Source organism: Nilaparvata lugens, chromosome 6 (assembly GCF_014356525.2).
Source record: "Nilaparvata lugens isolate BPH chromosome 6, ASM1435652v1, whole genome shotgun sequence".
Classification (NCBI taxonomy): domain Eukaryota; kingdom Metazoa; phylum Arthropoda; class Insecta; order Hemiptera; family Delphacidae; genus Nilaparvata; species Nilaparvata lugens.
Window position 1 is genome coordinate 4,887,530 of NC_052509.1, and position 13,596 is coordinate 4,901,125.

The 13,596-nt window shown below is 32.4% G+C and overlaps 1 protein-coding gene across 2 annotated transcripts in view; it reads left to right on the forward strand.

Moving 5' to 3' along the window:
• LOC111046393 (serine/threonine-protein kinase tricornered) overlaps nucleotides 1-13,596 on the forward strand; it is a 325,540-nt gene that overhangs the window by 5,670 nt on the left and 306,274 nt on the right. Inside the window, exons 2-3 of one of the 2 annotated variants that reach the window (XM_039429978.1) lie at nucleotides 2,329-2,429; nucleotides 9,133-9,281. In XM_039429978.1, the coding sequence (XP_039285912.1) occupies nucleotides 2,410-2,429; nucleotides 9,133-9,281 (169 nt within the window). In that variant the 5' untranslated portion in view covers nucleotides 2,329-2,409. The remainder of the gene's footprint in view (nucleotides 1-2,328; nucleotides 2,430-9,132; nucleotides 9,282-13,596) is intronic. The other variant, XM_039429979.1, reaches the window with a different exon arrangement.

Here is a 13,596-nt window from a genome sequence, read left to right on the forward strand (position 1 = left end):
TTAAACATAAATAACCAGATATAAAAATACAAATATACAGAGATTGCTCGCTCAATATAATAGGAACAGAATGTAATTACATTATAAATAACAATTAGAAATTCAAGTACCCTTTTAAAATTATTCAATATTGTAATTACATTCTATACTCACTGATTGCAATGCGTATTTTCTGATGAATAGTGTAAAGTGTTTTCATAATAACTAATCTGTCAGTCCTTGAGATTTATTAGGAAATGTTGTTAAACTCTAATTTTAAACTATCCTGTGTGTCAGACTAATCATTTGGTTTATCCTAAATATTTCCCTCTAGCATGTCAACTTTGGGAATTTCTAAATCAAACATCATTATTCGGTGGGTGTGTGTGTATAATATGGTGTGTATTTTTATATGTTTGCTTTTCAATTCAATTAAATGAAACTGGAAACTCTTAACACCTCAATAAAAAAAACCATGACAATCAACAATTTATATACAGCAGTATTTGTTTGTAGTATCAGAAAAAATATGAAAAATACTTCCATTTAATAGCGTAGCAATGTAATAGATTAATAGTCAGTGAAGTATACTATTCAAATAGTGACAAGGTAGTTGGCAACTTAGTGCCGGTTGCGCAAAAGCCGGTTAAATTTTAACCGTGATTAATTCCACAAGAATTCAAATTCAAATTTATTTTATCAAATTGAAAACAATACAATGTAGACTATATATTGCATTTAATTCCAGGAGAACCAATCAGAGGAGCTGTAATTTCAAAAACCCTTCTCTGATTGGTTCTCGTGAAATTGATCACGGTTCAAATTTAACTGGCTTTTGTGCAACCGGGCCTCAGTATTATATTGATATATTTCACTCAAATTAGCCATAAAAATAGTACAGTAGTTCTAGCATTATTTAAAACCATTGAGATTATAACCTCCTCCAATATTGTAACAATCTAGTAAATTGATAGCCAGTTAGGTATACTTTTCATATTTTCAAATAGCAGTGAGTTGAGTATACTTTTCAGATTTCTAAATAGCAGTGAGATTGATGACAACTAATTACTAATATACTAATTTATGTTTTTATTCATTAATTAGATCATGATAATTTTGTTCATAAAGTAGTCATAACAATAGTACAGTACAGTAGTACTTGTAGTATCAAGAAACTCCCCTATCATAGTGTAAAAATGTAATAAAAAGTATTCTTCAATGTTTCTTTCCATTACGAACTGATTGTTAACAATCTAATAATCACTTTTGGATACTTAAATTTCAACATAGCAGTCAGCTGTCAGATTTGACTGCTATGTCGTAATTTATAGTTTGTGTAAAATAAGTTGAGACTTGGCCCTCTATCCCAAGAAATTACAGGGTTGCCAAATCGTGTGAAATTGCAACTTTCTCAAATTTTCAATTCAATTTCAATTATTTCTGATAAACTTTCTCGCTTTCACCACCTACTTATCTTTTGAAACAAAAAAGTTTCTAGCATGTCGAAAATTTCATGTTTTCTGCTCGAAATGTCTCGACATTGACGAACATAATCATTAATTAAAAAATAAGTATAGGTCGGATAAAAATTATCCAGACACCAATAGAAAGGACATTCCCCCCGTTAATTTGTTATGAAATTATTACGCATTACGACGCCCCATGATTCTGAAAGAAGTGATATTCAAAAGAAAAAAAAATTTTCGCGATGTTTCCAATTTTATCATAAAAGTTAAATTTCCTTTTAATCCTCCAACCCTGGATCTTTTCTAGCACTATTAGGATATCGGGGATGATATTCTACTTCCAATTCTGACGTTGAATTGGAAATTTGAGAAAGTTGTAATTTTACACGATTTGGCAACCCTGTAATATTTCTTGGGATGGAGGGCCGAATCTCAACTTATTTTACACAAACTATAATATACTAATTTATGTTTTTTTTCATTAATTCAATCAAGATAATTTTGTTCATAAAGTAGTCATAACAATAGTACAGTACAGTAGTACTTGTAATATCAAGAAACTTCCCAATCCATAGTGTACAAATTTAATAAAAAGTACTCTTCAATGTTTATTTCCATTACGAACTGCTTGTTAATAATTTAATAATCACTTTTGGATACTTTAATTACGACAGCAATCAGATTTGACTGCTATATCGTAAAGTATCCAAATATGATTAATAAAAAGATTGTGAGTTTTGTAGCTTATACTAATAATTTATTCCTTTCCTCCATTGGCTTTGAAACAATATTTGCTTGTGTTTGAAAATGTTGCTTGTGAAATAATCATAATTGTTGAGAAAAGCTGGCAGTTTGAGACTCACCCCTATCCCTGTTTCTGCAGTGTCACGTCATGTGAGGCGAAATTAGGACGATAAAGGTGCAAAGTCAGATTTGTGGCTTTTGAAGCAGATTAACCCCTGAAATGCTGAGCTCCACTAGAAGGTTTGAAGAAACTTCCTTTAGTTGTCTGTTAACTGTGCTTTGAACGCTTCTTTCTTTGATTTGTTTCCTTAAAACGACCGTTTTTCGAATTTTGTTGGTCAATATTTTTTGGTTACTCAATTGTTTTTCGAATTGTTTGCGATTTAGTGTGTGGTTTCGATTTATTTTCCATGTCGTGTGCTAAACTGGACTCCAGTTTGTTTGGGTGTTATGTGCTTATTTGTTTGATTTGCTCTCTAAAAACGACCGTTTTTTGAATTGTTTGCAGTTTAGTGTGTGGTTTTGATTTATTTGTCATTGCGTGTGCTAAACTGGACTTGTAAATCTTTAGTTTGTTTTGGGTGTTATGTTATGTGCTTCTTCGTTTGATTTGCTTTCTAAAAACGACCGTTTTTTGAATTGTTTCAGTTTAGTGTGTGGTTTTGATTTTGTCATTCCGTGTGCTAAACTGGACTTGTAAATCTTCAATTTGTTTGGATATTATGTGCTTATTTGTTTGATTTGCTTTCTAAAAACGACCGTTTTTTTGAATTGTTTCAGTTTAGTGTGTGGTTTTGATTTTGTCATTCCGTGTGCTAAACTGGACTTGTAAATCTTCAATTTGTTTGGATATTATGTGCTTATTTGTTTGATTTGCTTTCTAAAAACGACCGTTTTTTGAATTGTTTCAGTTTAGTGTGTGGTTTTGATTTTGTCATTCCGTGTGCTAAACTGGACTTGTAAATCTTCAGTTTGTTTGGATGTTATGTGCTTATTTGTTTGATTTGCTTTCTAAAAACGACCGTTTTTTGAATTGTTTGCAGTTTAGTGTGTGGTTTCGATTTATTTGTTATTTTGTTTGCTAAACTGAACTTGTAAATCTTCAGTTTGTTTGGGTGTTATGTGCTTCTTTGTTTGATTTGTTCTCTAAAAACGACCGTTTTAAAATTATTTGCCGATTTAGTGTGTGTTTTTCGATTTATTTTTTGTGTGATATGTTGACTGGACTTTTAAATCTTTAGTTAATTTGGGTTCTATGTGATTTTGTTCGTTTTATTTTCTGAAAATTACCTTTAAATAAATTATCTTTAGTTTATTTGTTACTTTGTGTGCTATGTAATTTTTGTTCATTTTATTTGATGTAAATTGTTTGTTGTTTCGTGTGCTGTGCTGTCTGGACTCATATTTATCTTCAGTTTATTTTGTTTGACGAGACTATCCTCTAGATGTCTGAAAAGTACGCTTCAATTGCTTTTAGTTTGATTGGTTCCTTAAACCGAACGTTTTTAAATTATTTGCCGTTTTAGTGTGTGTTTTTTATTTATTTGTTGTATATTATTTCATTACTGTGTTGACTTGAATTGTAAGTCTTCAGTTTTCTTCTTAGATCTGTCCTGTTTGAAACATTCTTCATGAACGAAATCTATGTTCTCTATAGTTGTGTGTTGAATTATTTCTCCCTATTTCGACAGTGGATTATTTGTATTTTATTTATCAACTTGATTTAATCAATTCTTCATGATTTGATCATCTATTTTATGCATACAGTCTTTAAAACTGAGCTATTATAGGAGACTATTCATTTATTTATTTATTTATTTATTTATTTACAATGCAAATGACACTAATGTATTAACATTGAAAGATAAAATAATATGCTAAAATAAATAGTCCTTATGCTATTTTTCTTCCAAATTTATAGGTGACAAAGTCCAAGATAAGGTTAGAATTTCACGTGTACAATTTTTATAAAATTTTGGTCTAAAATAGTCATTAAAACTATAAATTTTGAATTTAGATGGCTTAAATTGATAAATTAATTAGAAATATTCCACTCAATTACCACTTTTAACGAATAATATTGAGTTATTTGAGAAAATTTGGAACTATTCAAGAAACACAAACTCGTAAACACTAAAGCTCAGCTGTGAAGACACTATTGTGTCCATTGTTTAAATTTCTTCCAGGCAAAACCTCATCATCTATTTATATTTTTGAATCTAATGAAAAATCTTGTCATATACAAAATAGGATACAACCTTGTTATTAGATTTGTGAAGTTTCTTTAAAACGTACAAAGCTGTTTCAGGCTGCTAGTATTTTATTAATGCACATTTAGAGACTCAAGATAAGTTACAATGCATTCTTCAAGTGAAGGAGTTTCTTGTGAATCGATTGAGAGATTAAGTTATCACTCTGAATTTCAAAATAATTCACAAGTTCTCCTTATTGTTCCAACTCAAATCAAATAGCTTTTTATTCACAAAAATTATGTACAAATTTATAAAATTAAACAAAATATCTCCTCCCTGATACAAAATTATCTCCCCCCTGCACACGGACAAATCATCCAGGCAGGGAGAATTATTCATGTAATTCATAACACTTTTATATTTTGTAAATATGTTACATTTTATGAATAAACCAATTCGAATTTGAATAAAATTAATTTCAGTGAAACTAACTGAGAGAATAAATAGTATTAGTATGTATATCATCTTCTCGTCTATATCTATATGAACAATGTTGGAATGCTATATTATAATATCTCCCTCTCAGAGTCTTGAAAAAATATTATTTTGTTCAGTATTCCTCAGGAGCTACACGAAAATTTCATGTCAGTCGTTTCGCCGTTTATTATCTCATCTTAAACGGTTTTTGATAATCGATTTCAGCCTTCAGTGTTCTGTGCAAGAAGCATCAAGAAAATTTGATTCGCTTGTTAAAGCTTTCAAGTTGATTGGTGGCGGCAATGTCAGCTGTCAAATGCAGCATTGCAATGTCAAATTATGTAAACCGTGTTTAATTAATCTTCTCATTGTTATATGCTCTTCCAAGTAGAGCAGACTCAGTCTTTTGTAATTGCTTGCATTTCAGACAGCTTTGTGAAGTTTGAATGCTTTTCGTATCAAGGATAATATTTCTCAGGCCAGGTTGCACAACAGCCGGTTGAATTTTAACCGTGATCAATTCCACAAGAACCAATCAGAGAAGGTCTTTTAGAAAAGACTGCTTCTCTGATTGGTTCTCGTGGAATTAATCACGGTTAAAATGTAAACGGCTTTTGTGCAACCGGCACTTAGAATTCATATGTTGTTTACAAATGTGTGTAGCGAACATAAGTTAGCTTAAAATTATTATGAAAAATATTGTGCTCACTATAACCTTAGTGTCCGGTTTCCCATTAGGGAACTTTGGACTATATACGGCGAGTGGAACTACCCTTGGGTCTCCCCACCATTCAAAGCCATACGCTAATTATAATATGAAGCTAAAATATGCGCCTCACACATTTGTACTAAACAACATATAAATAAATCCTAAGGGAATAGATCAACCAAGCTACTTGTTTGAATTAATCCCTTTGAAACTTTTTGAAAAAATATGAAGCAAAGATATGTTTGCCACAAGCATTCTTCAACAACATAAATAATTTCTAAGGGAATAAATTCCCTTTAGATAGACATTGAGACCAAACTAATTGTTTGAACTAATCTCTTTGAAACGTTTCCAGCCTCTTTGAAAAAATTATGAAGCAAAGATATGTCCGCCACAAACATTCATAAACAACATATAAATTCTAAGGGAATAGATTCCCTTCAGAAAGAGATAGATACCAATCTAGTTGTTTAAATTAATCCCTACGGAAACGTTTTCAACCTATTTTAAAAAATAGGAAGCAAAGATTTTTCGCCACACACATTGTTTGTAAACAACATATAATTTATAAGGGAATAGATTACATTTGGAGAGAGATAGAGACCAAGCTAGTTCTTTAAATTAATCCTCATGGAACGTTTGCAACCTCTTTTGAAAAGATAGTTTTGTGCATGGAATAATCAATTATTATTCAATGCTAGTTCATTCGTACATGATAATCAATAGTTATTCAATGGATAAATAAATAGCATTTACAAATATTTAAGTTCAATTTCAACATCCAAAATACATTTCGACGTCATATTCATCTCTACAATGTTTTTTTTCTAGAAATGTCAAATTATTTATCGCTGGTAGGTACCTCTAGTTCATAGCATTGATAATTATTATTCACTCAAGAAATTATCATCCAAAATCATAATATGATATTACGAATTCGATGAGTATGAATATTATTCAGTATCCTACATTCATTTTGTATGCATTAATTTATATTCAGAATAATTTTATCACTTCAATCGTATATCTTATTTCCATAAATTGAACGAATTCACCAAATTTATTCTCCACCACTAATTCATTACAGTACGGTATAAATAATTTGTAATTGATAATTACTATTCTGAAGAGTAATTGATACGTAATTAGAACAACATTATTTATTCTATCAATTTGGCAATCAACTAATCAATTATGCAACCCTCTTTCGGTGATATCCATGAAATTTGTGTTTCCACTCAATTTTCAATTGAAATCAGTCAGTTGAATATTAATATCTTATTAATTAAACCCTCCACCCTAGAATTTAATTATTCTGAGTAGGTTATTCACTAATCAAACTTTGCTATCCAGGCTTGCTAAGTCGTTAACTCATGAATATGAGAGGTGTCAAAACGTGTACTATTTATTTATTTGAAATACTTATGAGAGCACAAGGATAATATCCCCAAAGACCTTAAAGAGATATAGACCCACAATGCCTATGCCTTCCCATTGATAGCTCTTACTTGAAATTGAAGGCCGCCATTGGGGTATTTTAGCACGATATATTATACATAATATATTTCTAATATTATAGATTACAAAGGCATTGGTTTGATGGTATGTGATAATCTTATAGGTTGCCCCCTCAATGGCCGATTTCAATTCCAAGTACGACACTAGCGCTGCATGTAAGTCTATGATGCATCTTCAAGGTCTTTGAATATCCCATAATTGCTCTCTTAACACATAATACAAGTAAACAATTGAAAGTGCAATATTTTATACAAATTTTGAAGGAAATGTGTAGTCTTTACAAAAAGTCTCTCTGAAAAATATACAGTACAGAATAAGATGTAAACAAAATTTTAGATAACAGAAAATATAAACACAGCAAATGATAAAAGAAAATATTTCTACAATTTTACAGAATTATTTTATGTGAACAATAAAAATCCAGATTCAATGCAAAGTAAACAATAGTCCTTTTAATTATTACCTTGTTCTATTCGGCACATACACCAGTATTCTATGTATAATCCAGTATTGTCCTGCACCCGTAACATAGCAGAAGCTGCAGATCATATAAAAATTGAATTGAGTTAAATTTGATTGATGCCTGGGAACCTAGATCAAAAAATTGGTTTGTTATGAAAGTGCATGACTGATTCATCTATATACTAGTGTTGCACGATAGATAGCTTTTATGGGCTGAATTGAATAGCTGTTGTGTGGATGATATTTTTAAATGTTATACTGTAATTTAATAAGATTATATTGACATTTTATACTGTAATGTTATAAGATTACAATATCTTTAAAATGATGGACCATCTATATTCCCTTTCTATTTCATGAGTTTCATGTCTCATTGTACAACATGGAGACATATTGGTGTAGAAATTGAAATGGACATAACCTATGTATAATATTTGGACAATTTGAAACTAAATTAGGAAATTGAAGAAGTTTTGGGCAATAGCCTCTTTTTCTCTTTTCTGATCATTGTATTGTTTGTGCTAACCTAATAAATAAATAAATGTTTGGGGAAACCTGTTGTCTCCATTGTGAATAAATAAATAAATGCCACTTTGTCAGCAATTTATTCATATTTTTCATCTTATTTCTTCATTTTTGTGTTTCATTCAAATTTACATAGGTAATATAATAATTTCTAATTTATTCCACTATTTTCATGTTTCATCTAAGTTTACACATCGTATTCAATAATTTTCAAGTTTCTGTTTTATTTACAAAAATATTTAAAAATATTTCTCAACTTTTTCAAGGATTTTGATGTTTCATTTCAATCCACACATAAACTTGAGGGTTTTTTCAAATTTTTCCTTTCTAATTTCCCATCTATTTCATGATTCATTTTGATTTTCCCATCGAAAATTCAATTCAAATTATTGCTTTTCATGTAAAAATTTACACATCATATATGTGCAATTTCTTTCAATTTGTAATTGATTTTATACAATTTTTTAATTTGCATCTATTTTCAATATATTTATTCATATTATATCTCAATTTCCACATCATATTCATGTTTAACTTCATTCACATGATGTTTTGGTTCTCTTGTTCCCATTTTCTTTCATGTTCAACTGTTTCATTTTTTTCCACTGTTTTAGTCCTTTTGTTTCATTTTCCTTCATGTTTATTTTCGTTTACTTGTTCTTTTGGTTCTGTTGTTTTCTTCAATGTTTAATTTTATTCACTTATCTGGTTCTCTTGTTTCCATTTTGTTCAATGTTTAATTTTATTTCAATTCATGTTTAATTTTATTTACTTATTTGGTTCTTTTGTTTCCATTTCCTCCCATGTTAAATTTTATTTACTTATTTTGTTTCCTTCCATATTTAATTTTATTTACTTGTTATTTTGTTTTCTTCCATATTTAATTTCATTTACTTGTTCTTTTGTTTTCTTTCATTTACTTATTTGGTTTTGTTCCCATTTCCTTTCATGTTCAATTTCATTTACTTATTTGGTTCTTTTGTTCCCATGTTCCATTCTATTCACGTGTTGTTTTGTTTTGTTAAATGCTTGATTTGTTTTTGTTGTGTGTGTGTTGTAGGAGTGGAGTGGAGTGCAGTGGAGGCGGCGGAGGCGGCTCTCTTGATGGCGGTGGCCTGGTTGGAGGCGGTGCAGTAGCCGACCAAGGCCCCCCCACCACTCCGCAACCATCACCCCTGCCCAGCCGCCCCAGGCCCTTGTCCGATCAAGGTAATTTACCTATTCACACATTTTCCATTCATTTTTATAGAGCTACCTAGTAGTTGTTTACTATAGTTTACAAACTAGTAAACTGTTATTAAAAAAATATTAAACTAGTTTACAGACTAGTTAACTAGTCTCTGTTATTTCAAATGTACTACTTGTTTTTTTTTTCATTCATTGATGCAATTATTGGGAATCACGTTAGTATTAATTTCTACTTGTAAATGAATGTTTAAGGGTTGTGTGGCAGAGAGGACGTAGAGTCCTAACTCCGCCCTCAATAAAGACAATTATTCAATTCAATGTTTCGTTAGATGTTCAACCGTGGTTAAATTTAGTAAGTGTACTTGCTACTGAGAAAATTGGTTTTTACCATGAAATCAGTCTTCTTCCCTCTTACAGAAAAGCGAGAATTTTTCGACTTCCTCAAAAGTTCTACAGTAATCCCATTTGGAAAAAGTAAGATAGCCTAATAGATTTGTTTAGTTTTAGTTTTAATCAAATACGCAATTTCTTGTTGACGGTCTCCAAAAATATTCACATTTCAAAAAGTGAAAAAAACTATTTCAGCAAAATAGTATATTTCGCACCTAGAGCAGAAAATGAGATTTTTCCGGCTCGAAATCGGTTTTCAAGTCCAAGGCCGTAGGCCGAGGACTAGAAAAGATTGAGAGCCAGAAAAACATTTTTGCCCATGGTGCAAACAATATTTTTCGCCACACTACAGGTATTGCTGACAAAATAAATAAAGAATACAAAATAAAGAATACTTGTTATCATACCTATCTCTTGATTTTAGTGGTAGAAGATTTGCAGTCAGGATTTCAGATTCTTTTAAAATTTCACTTGGAATATCACGGGCGTCGTCATCTTCAAGCATTTTTGAAAATTTGGAATGTGCTAATCAACAATAAATAATTGATTAAAACTGGTTGCGAAGCAAATGCTGAATTAGTTTGATTGGAAACTCGAACTGAAATCATGGCGACTTCAGCTGATGAAGAAAGTGGACACTCGCCCGATCTAGCGGATGACTTATTAACTACGGACTTCCATGAGCGGCTGGAAAGTGACCACTTTCTGTCCTAGACCGGAAAAGAAACACTTTTCTGATGACAGACGAGAGTCGTCTGCAAACAAGGTCTTTCAGATCTACGTAGGGACTGGAAAACAGCTGCTTTCTGTGCAGTGTGGCGAAAAATTAGTTCTATTGTTAAAAAAAAAGAAAATAGTCCGAAACGAAAACTATGTAATTTAGACTAAATTTTCAGTTTGTAATCAAAACTAATGATGATGATATCAGGTTTGAGATAAAATTCGCCAAAATACGTTTACAAATCCACCCAAATTCGTCCTCTGAAACATTTTTTACATGACTGTTTTAACAGCAGCCTTCGAGGCCAGGAATAATTTTTAATCGCATCAAACGTTGACCTGTCAACCCTTTTTAAACTTTCCTCAACCAGCCTTGGTTTCCCTCGAGCATGAGGTCACGTGACGTGTGGTGTTGTTGGCACTGTGATTAGCTTCACACGTCACATTCACTGCAAACTGTCAGCATCTGTTGAAATGGGAAGCTAGGATGTTATTTGCAAGGAATGCTGACTGTTCAAAATGAATCAAACCCTAGTTTGCCGTGACGTCACGCTTATTATCATGCTCGAAAACACCCCCAACGACATGAATTACATGGTCACAGCACCAGTATTACATGATCGGGTAGATTCGTATCAGAAACGCACAGATTGTGTGCAGACTCTCCGCAGACGCTAGGTGAATGCAACAGAGTTACAGCAGTATTGTTAGTTGTAGATGTGTGTATGGAAAACATAGATCGTCTGCAGACTCTCTGCAGACGCTATGTGAATGATAAGAATCTATGTTGCATTATTGAGAGAGGAGATTGTTATCAAATCCGTGGACTGTGTGCAGACTCTGCACACACTCTCGGTGAATGAGTTACAGCAGTATTGGTAGCTGCAGATGTTTATGCAAAATACCGATCGTCTGTAGACTCTCTGAAGACGCTATGTGAATAATGTTGCATTATTTAGAGAGGAGATTGTTATCAAATCCGTGGACTGTTCGCAGACTTTCCACAGATTCTCGGTGAATGCAACAGAGTTACAGCAGTAGCTCGGTAGCTGTAGATGTTTTTGGAAAACATGGATATATGTAGACTCTCTGTAGACGCTATGTGAATTAAAAGAATCTATGTTACGTTATTGAGAAAGGAGATTTTTATCAAATCCGTGGACTGTACACATACTCTACGCAGGCTCTCAGTGAATGCAACAGAGTTACAGCAGTATTGGTAGCTGCAGATGTTTATGGAAAACATAGATCATTTATGTAGACTCTCTGCAGAAGCTATGTGAATGATAAGAATCTGTGTTATATTGTTGAGAGCGTGAGATTGTTATCAAATCCGTGAACTGTACGTAGTCTCCACAGACTCTCGGTGAATGCAACAGACCTACAGCAGTATTGTTAGTTGTAGAACTGTTTATGGAAAACAACAGATCGTATGTAGACACTCTGCAGACGCTATGAATGATGAGAATCTATTTTTCCTACAGTTACGTTGAAAAGTGGCCATTGCTGCACTGATTACAGAACGCAAAGAATCACTTTTCCGCTCTAGTGCGGGAAAAATTTTTCTGCACTCCAGATTTGCAACATGGCAACGCAAAATACTTAGTAGGTTATATGGAGCAACAGTGCAGCAAAATCAAAATGAAGTTGGTAACAGTGACTGCTGTGGCACAAACCACTCTCTGTCTCAGACAGCACCGTATCGCGCATGCATTAGCAACGGGTTTTTCCCGTTCCATTCAGTCAGTTCTTTGAATGTAACGTTCTTTGTGATGATGGTAACCGAGCACTGTAACTGGAGCCAATCGTCATTCTATTTGATGAAAATATTATTATCCAATGATGATTTATCATTTACTTCAATATAATAATCGATATATTATTATTTTATTTAATAAAAGAAAGAGTACTTTTGAAAAATATAATTAATAAAATATAACAGTTGTTATTTAACTGATGTTAAAAAACACTATAACTAAGTCAGCATATTGTCATTTCAAAACAAAAACCGAACCCTCAACCTCCCCTTTTACATTTAGAACATCAATAAACATAACTATTTGAAAAACCTCTAATCCCTTCCAGCATATTGCAATTTCAAAGCAAAATCCTAACCTATCTTTCCACTTTTGAAAATATATCAAAAAGCATAACTCTACCTGGACCCTAGCCCTTTCTAGCATATTGCAATTTTAAAGCAAAACCCTAACCCAGCCTTATGGAACATTATTAAATATAATCCAAAAAAACCTAACTACTAACCCCTAACCCCTTCACATTTAATAATTTAGATTTCAGAGCAAAATCCCAACCCCCTAACCTATCCTTTCACATTTGAAACATAAAAAAAACATGACTCTAACTGCACCCTAGCCCCTTCTAGCATATTGCAATTTCAAAGCAAAAACCTAACCTATCCTAATAACACATTATTAAATATAACCTGAATAAAACCTAACCTCTAACCCATTCACATTTAATACTTTAGATTTGTTCGTCATCTTTTGAACAAAACATAAACATTTGGTTCATTTCATGAACATGTTCACAAAAATGTGTTTCATTTCATGAACATGTTCACAAACATGTGGTTCAGAGCAAAATCCTAACCCCCTAACCTATCGTTTTACCTTTGAAACATCAAAAAACATAACTCTACCTGGACCCTAGCCCCTCCTAGCATATTGCAATTTTTAAGCAAAAACCTAACCTATCCTAAAAAAACATTATTAAATATAACCTAAATAAATCCTAACCCCTAACTCTTTCACATTTGCAAATCGTACACTACCATTATAACGTGGACCTCACTATAGATACTCAAAGAATACTTTTGAATAACTATGCTATAACTGTGACTGTTGCTGGCCGTTACTCTGTTTCTGAGACAAAGAGAAGCTCCTGCTGTGGCTGCTATAGTGAGCAGAGGTGCAACGAAGCACAACGCGCTAATTATTCATTATATATTATAACCAAGGTCAACGAGGACTTTGGGATTTTAGGATTAAGGTTTTTATCAATAATAAAATTACACAGAAAAACATTTGATGGATTTCAGGCAATTTTACCCATAATTACCCACTTTTCATATTCAATGGTAACTGTAGGAAAAACTAAATGTGAAATACGTGCGCAAAGTTCCTCTGCTGCACTCAAGAAACCATTCCGCCCTCGCCTACGGCTCGGGCGTAAACGTTTCTTTCGCTGCAGCAAACTGTCACTTTGC